Below are 10,000 nucleotides of genomic sequence, written 5' to 3' on the forward strand. Positions count from 1 at the left end.
ATAGTGGCCTACTTTGCACTAAATAGGGAATTCCCTGTGATCAAAAGCAGTGCATTATAAATTGAATATGTGGTCTAAGGTCAAAAGTAGTGCACTCTATAGGGAATAGGGAACCATTGTGGATGCACACTAAAAGAGGGACTGATTTGCCCTGTCCCTCTCTCCCTCTCAGTCTCCCTCTCCTCACCCTCCCTCCCCCTCTCTCACCTGGCAGGTCGGAGAACAGCAGGATGCACTCGTTGAAGCCGTTGGCCAGCAGGCGGTCTCGGAGCTGCTGCAGGATGGCAACGCCGATGCAGAAGGGGAAGGAGCTGTTCCCCAGGAGCAGGGTGTCCCACAGGTGGAATATCTTGTGCAGGGGGAAGACGTCTGTAGAGGAAGAGCGGGAGATCCATCAATCATGCCAATTTATTTATAAAGCCTTTTCTACATCACCAGTTGTCACAAAGTGCTTTTACAGTACACAGACCTAGCCCATTAAAGGCAAGCAGAAGCAGAAACAGAAGGGAGAGGGGGAGAGCGAGGGAGGGAGGGAGAGGAGAGGAGAGGAGAGGAGAGGAGAGGAGAGGAGAGGAGAGAGAGGAGAGGAGAGGAGAGGAGAGGAGAGGAGAGGAGAGGAGAGGAGAGGAGAGAGGGAGGGGTGAGAAGGAGGGATGAGAAAGAGACGGGAGGAGGAAAGGGAGAGCGATATGGGGATCGTTAAGAGGGGACCCAGGGAGACAAGAAAATAATGGATTTACATTTCAGTCATTTGGCAGATGCTCTTAAACAGAGACTAAAAAGTGCATTACAAGGTCCATTTAACAAGACAAACATATATCACGAATAATAATTGCAAGTACAAACTTAGTAGCAGTAAAACAAGTAAAAACATTGCAGCTATAAGAGCTTTTTTCAGGTTCTTTCAAACTCTAAGCACTTTACATTGCATAAGGCTGTATCGACAAGCATGCCGGTATACAGCATGGGCTGAAGGGGTACTGAGTGTCTGGCTGTCCAATAGCCCATATGAGGAGGAGTGATGGACACACTAATACTGCAGGACATCACACAGCTGTTTGCCATTGACCTGTGTGGAATGGGAAACCTACTGTACAGGTCTTGGTTCTGTTACGCCAAATACAACCGCTTCCTGTACCATCCCACGCTATATTTTTATTCCATTAAACGTTTGCTAATCTAATGTCCTCTACCTGTTCCTTAGAGGCTCTGACGCATACAGTACATTGGATCAAAACAACATCCACCTTTTAATGTCATAACCAGTTCCTAGAAGTGGATACTAGGCAGGCTGTATGTGTGAGTGGTAGGACTGGTGGAGGAGTAGGAGAGGAGTGGTAGGACTGGTGGAGAGGAGTGGGAGGGGAGTGGTAGGACTGGTGGAGAGAAGTGGTAGGACTGGTGGAGAGGAGTAGGAGAGGAGTGGTAGGACTGGTGGGAGAGGAGTAGGAGGGGAGTGGTAGGACTGGTGGGAGAGGAGTGGGAGGGGAGTGGTAGGAATGGTGGAGAGAAGTGGTAGGACTGGTGGAGAGGAGTAGGAGAGGAGTGGTAGGACTGGTGGGAGAGGAGTAGGAGGGGAGTGGTAGGACTGGTGGGAGAGGAGTGGTAGGACTGGTGGAGAGGAGTAGGAGAGGAGTGGTGTGGTAGGACTGGTGGGAGAGGAGTGGTAGGACTTGTGGGAGAGGAGTGGTAGGACTGGTGGAGAGGAGTAGGAGGGGAGTGGTAGGACTGGTGGAGAGGAGTAGGAGGGGAGTGGTAGGACTGGTGGAAAGGAGTAGGAGAGGAGTGGTAGGACTGGTGGAGAGGAGTAGGAGGGGAGTGGTAGGACTGGTGGGAGAGGAGTGGTAGGACTGGTGGAGAGGAGTAGGAGAGGAGTGGTGTGGTAGGACTGGTGGGAGAGGAGTGGTAGGACTTGTGGGAGAGGAGTGGTAGGACTGTTGGAGAGGAGTAGGGAGGAGTGGTAGGACTGGTGGAGAGGAGTAGGAGAGGAGTGGTAGGACTGGTGGAGAGGAGTAGGAGAGGAGTGGTAGGACTGGTGGAGAGGAGTGGTAGGACTGGTGGAGAGGAGTAGGAGAGGAGTGGTGTGGTAGGACTGGTGGGAGAGGAGGGGTAGGACTGGTGGAGAGGAGTGGTAGGACTGGTGGAGAGGAGTGGTAGGACTGGTGGAGAGGAGTGGTAGGACTGGTGGGAGAGGAGTGGTAGGACTGGTGGAGAGGAGTGGTAGGACTGGTGGGAGAGGAGTGGTAGGACTGGTGGAGAGGAGTAGGAGAGGAGTGGTGTGGTAGGGGACTGGTGGGAGAGGAGTGGTAGGACTGGTGGAGAGGAGTAGGAGAGGAGTGGTGTGGTAGGACTGGTGGGAGAGGTGTGGTAGGATTGGTGGGAGAGGAGTGGTAGGATTGGTGGAGAGGAGTGGTAGGACTGGTGGGAGAGGAGTGGTAGGACTGGTGGGAGAGGAGTGGTAGGACTGGTGGTAGAGGAGTGGTAGGATTGGTGGGAGAGGAGTGGTAGGATTGGTGGGAGAGGAGTAGGAGACGAGTGGTGTGGTAGGACTGGTGGGAGAGGTGTGGTAGGATTGGTGGGAGAGGAGTGGTAGGACTGGTAGGAGAGGGAGTGGTAGGATTGGTGGAGAGGAGTAGGAGAGGAGTGGTGTGGTAGGACTGGTGGGAGAGGTGTGGTAGGATTGGTGGGAGAGGAGGGTAGGACTGGTAGGAGAGGAGTGGTTGGACTGGTGGGATATGAGTGGTAGATGTGGGAGAGGAGTGGTAGGATTGGTGGAGAGGAGTAGAGAGGAGCGGTGTGGTAGGACTGGTGGGAGAGGTGTGGGTAGTCTTGGTGGGAGAGGAGTGGTAGGACTGGTAGGAGAGGAGTGGTAGGGAGAGGAGTGGTAGGACTGGTACAGAGGAGTGGGAGCTAAGCCTTGGAGAATCTCTGAGATTCTTCAGCACATTAACAGTCGACTGAGCAGCCGGTGGGTGTGAGTGACGGGCAGAGAGTGTGTGTGGGTGTGTGTGTGTGTGTGTGTGTGTGTGTGGTTGTGTGTGGAGGCAGGGAGATGGCCTCAAACACTCTCCTAGGCTGGGTGCATTAGCAGTCAAGAAGTAGGATGGAGGAGAGGGGCGAGGGACTGACGCTGGTTTGGGAAGGATGGGAGCAGGCCTCACACTCAGAGCCCCGGGAGCCGGTGTCTATGTGGGTGGGCATGCTTGAGGATTCTCATGTGTGTCTTTGTATTTTAGAGACACTACACACACTGTGCTTTAGATGGTAGAGAGGCATTTTATGTAACTGCAAATAAAATAAAAATCAATGCAAAGCCCCAGACATTTACTGATGAATTTTCAACACTAAATGTAAAACAGTCACTCACCGGCCAGTTTATTAGGTACACCACCCCGTTCACCAAAATGGATCGCTTCCTACAGACAGTGAGTAATGTGGCCATGGTCTGCTATATAAAGCAGGCAGACAGGCATCGAGGCTTTCAGTTACTGTTCGATTGAATGTTAGAATGGGCAAAATGAGTGACCTAAGTGACTTTGAGCGTGGTGATGATTGACGGTGCCAGGTGCGCGGATCTAGTATCTCAGAAACGGCCGCCCTCCTGTTGCTTTTCACGCACGACAGTGTCTAGGGTTTACCGAGAATGGTGCGACAAACAAAAAACATCCAGTCAGTGGCAGTCCTGTGGGTGAAAACAGCTAGTTGATGAGAGAGGTAGAATGAGAAATGGAAAGAATCGTGCAAGCTAACAGGTGGGCCACAAACAGACAAATAACGGCGCAGTACAACAGTGGTGATCTTGGAACGCACAACTCGTCGGTCCTTGTCACGGATGGGCTATTGCAGCAGGCGACCACACCGGTTCCACTCCTATCAGCTAAAATCACAGAAGAAGCAGCTCCAGTGGGCACGCGATCACCAACACTGGACAATTGAGGAGTGGAAAGATATCACCTGGAACATGACAGTGAGTTCAGTTTACTTGAGTGGCCTGCGCAGTCCTCAAACCTCAACCCAACAGAGCATCTTTTGGACGAGATGGAACGGGCTGTTAGCAGCATGAAATGTACCGCCGTCCAATCTGCAGCAACTGCGTGATGGCATCGCGTCAGCATGGAACAACATACCTGTGGAACGTTTCTAACACCTTGTAGAATACCCCAAAGAATTCAGCCTGTTCTGGAGGCAAAGGGGGGGTCCAACCCGGTACTAGATGGGTGTACATAATAAACTGGCCATTCAGTGTATGTCTGCTAACTGACCATATGACTGATATAGTGTATTTTATGTCCCAAAATTAAATAGGAAAAACACTGAATTTTGTGTGTCATCTTATCAAACTCCAACTGAGATTAAAGTAATATAAACTAGATATTGTAATATTACTAGAGATGTCCTAACACTACTCTGTTTCAGAGTCCGCTATTCTTTGGCGACTATAGGATAAAGTGTAATGCTGCCACCTGCTGTTCACCTACCGCATGACACAGAACTGTACAGCCTAAGTAGGCAAATTATGCTTTCATAGGCTACTTCAGTTAACGACTAGCCATATCTGTAATGTGATTGTCTTGTTGGCTGAATTCCAAATGGTATTCAGCCAGTAGACCAGAATGATGTCCACTCTTTATGTAGCCGTATAAAGGTTATAGGAAGATATTACCACAGAAGTAATAGACCAGCAGTAGATTAGAATAGAGGAGAATAGAGGAGATTAGAATAGAGAGAGATTAGAGGAAGTAGATTAGATTAGAATAGAGTAAGAGATTAGAATAGAGTAGATTAGAATAGAGGAGAATAGAGATAGACTAGAATAGAGTAGACTAGAATAGAGTAGACTAGAATAGAGTAGACTAGAATAGAGTAGACTAGAATAGAGTAGATTCGAATAGAGTAGATTAGAATAGAGTAGACTAGAATAGCCTTTATAGCAGCAGTCTCTGTGGTATAATATAAACCCAGTAGACTATAGAACCAGAATCTAATTGGGTTGGTATAAAGGTCACACTACTGTCAAAAAGCTGCTAATCCTTACCGTACTTGGGAGGCTTTGACCTTTCCAAACTGCTCTGTTCTGAGTTCCAAACGCTGCTGACCCAACACCCTGTCAAGGCCTATAGAATATGGACACTCCCACATTCATAATAATAAAAGAAGGTCAATAAAAAGAAAGTCAACTTACGTGTGAACATGGTGAGGAACCACGGAATGGCATAGAGCTGCAAGGGAAAGAGAGCGGATATAGTCAATGAAAGAAATAAATTCATGCATTTCTACTCTGTTCTATGCATTACAGTAGTATTCTTTATGGAACAGTCCTAGCTATACACGTTTGTTAGTGCACATTCCAACCCAAAACACATCAAATCAATGTCATACAAAATACACTAAACTGTTAGATCGATTTAACTTTTTCAGCCGAGACATTTCGTAAGTCAGCCACATCGGTCATACAAGGTTTGTCTGATCTGATTTCTGCTAAGTTTGCATTGCCTCTGGGTGTGTGTGTGTTTGTGTAAGTGAGTGAGTGGTGGCAATAAGGACAAACTGCTGAGTACTGGAAATGGAGAGACAGCTAACAATGACATCTCATTATCTCAATCACTTCTTCTCTCTCCCTCTCCCTCTCCCTCTCATAGGCAGAAGTGCATGGGTGTGATATAGAAAAAGCAACTAACAACCACCTGTTCTGGGGGGGTATTGAATTAAATGTATTTCAGCTGGTTAATTACTCAGAGCCTCGGCCTCAATTTGAGCAGTCTCCTCCACAAAACCCTGGCTAAGCCTGATGGGATTAGTTGTAGTAGAAAGGTGTGAATGCCATCCAGGGGAGGAAGGGAGGGAAGGAAGGCCAAATTGAAAAAGCCTAAATTGAACAACCGGGCCAGGGAGTCTAGCCTACGTGCTGCATGGTAGTAGTGGTCCTATGGTTTAAAGCATTACAGGAGGAGACTGCCACAATACACTGGACTGTACTAGACTGTATTGTAGACAAAGTAGTATTATATGACATTGTCTGTTGTTCTATAACCACCACAGCACACTGTACTAACTCTGCTTTGACACGTATACAGGGGAAATCAAACAGAGGGTTCGTGTTGTGGTTACTGGGTAGCCTAACATTTGGGCTTTTTATAGCCTACGTACAGATTTACTACTTTGGTAGAACAACACTCACAAAATCCCTCCATCTCTCCACATTCTCCGAACATCATATGTGAATTATTTATGGTTTGGATAAGACATCAAACATTAAAAGCTGTATCAACACACTGAGTTCAAATATTATTATCCCCGACCAGACTGGGAAAATAATGTTTCAATCCCTTTGCCTTTGAAAGGGAAGTTAAATACAAATAAAACAGAGGTTCACAAGTGTCCATGAAGAGGCGGCTTGGAAACTAATGTACAACAGCATCATTGCTTGACAATAAAGGAAGACCATAATAAGAAATCTGTTCAAGGTAATGCTTTGTAGCGGAATGCCTTTGTTCAAATCACTATGTAGACGTGGGCAGAAATTTTGATTCTTAGATGGTTTTAGTGTATGACTTTCTTTATTTTCCTAAAGTGACATGTCAAACCCACACAGGAAAACCTGTGGAACATCTAATTGTGATTATTTTCTTCCCACAGTAAGTGTTTTCAGACAGGGACAGCCACATCTAATCACCATGGTTTCACTGATATATGGTCTGTGGTTTCATGGTTTCAGGTTGTCATTGTAAATGAGAAATGGTGCTAAACTGACCCACCTGGTTAAATAAAGGTTAAATCTGAACTTTGAACAATGTCAGTGTTTCATTCAGTAGCGGAGTAACACACGTTATCAAACACTTCCACCATCCATCTTTAAAAACCGGGCACCATAAAATCCCTGGCTCCTATTTGATAGATTCAGCCTTTCTCTGGAAGAGGTCCCCAGGGCTGGTCCACCGAGGTGACGCACATTCATCAGCCCGATAACGACTTGGGTAGCGCCTGTAGCGCCTTTAACCTTGCTATGGTATATACACTGCTCAAAAAAATAAAGGGAACACTTATACAACACAATGTAACTCCAAGTCAATCACACTTCTGTGAAATCAAACTGTCCACTTAGGAAGCAACACTGATTGACAATAAATTTCACATGCTGTTGTGCAAATGGAATAGACAACAGGTGGAAATTATAGGCAATTAGCAAGACACCCCCAATAAAGGACTGGTTTTGCAGGTGTTGACCACAGACCACTTCTCAGTTCCTATGCTTCCTGGCTGATGTTTTGGTCACTTTTGAATGCTGGCGGTGCTTTCACTCTAGTGGTAGCATGAGACGGAGTCTACAACCCACACAAGTGGCTCAGGTAGTGCAGCTCATCCAGGATGGCACATCAATGCGAGCTGTGGCAAGAAGGTTTGCTGTGTCTGTCCAGCGTAGTGTCCAGAGCATGGAGGCGCTACCACGAGACAGGCCAGTACATCAGGAGACGTGGAGGAGGCCGTAGAGAGGGTAACAAACCCAGCAGCAGGACTGCTACCTCCACCTTTGTGCAAGGAGGAGCAGGAGGAGCACTGCCAGAGCCCTGCAAAAATGACCTCCAGCAGGCCACAAATGTGCATGTGTCTGCTCAAACGGTCAGAAACAGACTCCATGAGGGTGGTATGAGGGCCCGACGTCCACAGGTGGGGGTTGTGCTTACAGCCCAACACCGTGCAGGACGTTTGGCATTTGCCAGAGAACACCAAGATTGGCAAATTCGCCACTGGCGCCCTGTGCTCTTCACAGATGAAAGCAGGTTCACAATGAGCACATGTGACAGACGTGACAGAGTCTGGAGACGCCGTGGAGAACGTTCTGCTGCCTGCAACATCCTCCAGCATGACCGGTTTGGCGGTGGGTCAGTCATGGTGTGGGGTGGCATTTCTTTGTGGGTCGTACAGCCCTCCATGTGCTCGCCAGAGGTAGCCTGACTGCCATTAGGTACCGAGATGAGATCCTCAGACCCCTTGTGAGACCATATGCTGGTGCGGTTGGCCCTGGGTTCCTCCTAATGCAAGACCATGCTAGACCTCATGTGGCTGGAGTGTGTAGCAGTTCCTTCAAGAGGAAGGCATTGATGCTATGGACTGGCCCGCCCCGTTCCCCAGACCTGAATCCAATTGAGCACATCTGGGACATCATGTCTCGCTCCATCCACCAACGCCACGTTGCACCACAGACTGTCCAGGAGTTGGCGGATGCTTTAGTCCAGGTCTGGGAGGAGATCCCTCAGGAGACCATCCGCCACCTCATCAGGAGCATGCCCAGGCGTTGTAGGGAGGTCATACAGGCACGTGGAGGCCACACACACTACTGAGCCTCATTTTGACTTGTTTTAAGGACATTACATCAAAGTTGGATCAGCCTGTAATGTGGTTTTCCACTTTAATTTTGAGGGTGACTCCAAATCCAGACCTCCATGGGTTGATACATTTGATTTCCATTGATAATTTTTGTGTGATTTTGTTGTCAGCACATTCAACTATGTAAAGAAAAAAAGTATTTAATAAGAATATTTCATTCATTCAGATCTAGGATGTGTTATTTAGTGCTCCTTTATTAATTTTTTAGCAGTATATATAGATATATATATATATATATATATATATATATATATATATATATATATATATATATATATATATATATATATATACACACACAGTGGCAAGAAAAAGTATGTGAACCCTTTGGAATTACCTGGATTTCTGCATAAATTGGTCATACAATTTCATCTAAGTCACAACAATAGACAAACACAGTGTGCGGAAACTAATAACACACAAATTATTGTATTTTTCTTGTCTATATTGAATGCATCATTTAAACATTCACAGTGTAGGTTGGAAAAAGTATGAACCCCTAGGCTAATGACTTCTCCAAAAGGTAATTGGAGTCAGGAGTCAGCTAACCTGGAGTCCAATCAATGAGACGAGATTGGTGATGTTGGTTAGAGCGGCCCTGCCCTATAAAAACACTCAGAAAATGTGAGTTTGCTATTCACAAGAAGCATTGCCTGATGTGAACCATGCCTCAAACAAAAGAGATCTCAGAAGATCCTAAGATTAAGAATGGTTGACTTGCATAAAGCTGGAAAAGGTTACAAAAGGATCTCTAAAAGCCTTGATGTTCATCAGTCCACGGTAAGACAAATTGTCTATAAATGGAGAAAGTTCAGCACTGTTGCTACTCTCCCTAGGAGTGGCCATCCTCAAAAGATGACTGCAAGAGCACAGCGCAGAATGCTCAATAAGGTTAAGATGAATCCTAGAGTGTCAGCTAAAGACTTACAGAAATCTCTGGAACATGCTAATATCTCTGTTGATGAGTCTACGATATGTAAAACACTAAACAAGAATGGTGTTCATGGGAGGACACCACGGAAGAAGCCACTGCTGTCCAAAAAAAACATTGCTGCATGTCTGAAGTTCGCAAAAGAGCACCTGGAAGTTCCACAGCACTACTGGCAAAATATTCTGTGGACAGATGAAACTAAAGTGGAGTTGTTTGGAAGGAACACACAACACTATGTGTGGAGAAAAAAAAGGCACAGCACACCAACATCAAAACCTCATCCCAACTGTAAAGTATGGTGGAGGGAGCATCATGGTTTGGGGCTGCTTTGCTGCCTCAGGGCCTGGACAGCTTGCTATCAACGGCGGAAAAATGAATTCCCAAGTTTATCAAGACATTTTGCAGGGGAATGTGAGGCTATCTGTCCGCCAATTGAAGCTCAACAGAAGTTGGGTGATGCAACAGGACAACGACTCAAAACACAGAAGTAAATCAACAACAGAATGGCTTCAACAGAAGAAAATACACTTTCTGGAGTGGCCCAGTCAGAGTCCTGACCTCAACCCGATTGAGATGCTGTGGCATGACCTCAAGAGAGCGGTTCACACCAGACATCCCAAGAATATTGCTGAACTGAAACAGTTTTGTAAAAGAGGAATGGTCGAAAATTCCTCCTTACCATTG

General features: G+C 46.6%; 1 protein-coding gene across 1 annotated transcript in view; it reads right to left on the bottom strand.

The window, feature by feature from the left end:
• LOC121580625 (TBC domain-containing protein kinase-like protein) overlaps positions 1-10,000 on the bottom strand; it is a gene marked incomplete at its 3' end in the record, with an annotated part of 46,865 nt that overhangs the window by 18,120 nt on the left and 18,745 nt on the right. Inside the window, 2 exon segments of the mRNA XM_045213941.1 lie at positions 208-369; positions 5,183-5,219. Coding sequence (XP_045069876.1) covers positions 208-369; positions 5,183-5,219 — 199 coding nt within the window.

The sequence above is a fragment of the Coregonus clupeaformis genome, unplaced genomic scaffold (genome assembly GCF_020615455.1).
Source record: "Coregonus clupeaformis isolate EN_2021a unplaced genomic scaffold, ASM2061545v1 scaf0175, whole genome shotgun sequence".
In the NCBI taxonomy this organism is placed as follows: domain Eukaryota; kingdom Metazoa; phylum Chordata; class Actinopteri; order Salmoniformes; family Salmonidae; genus Coregonus; species Coregonus clupeaformis.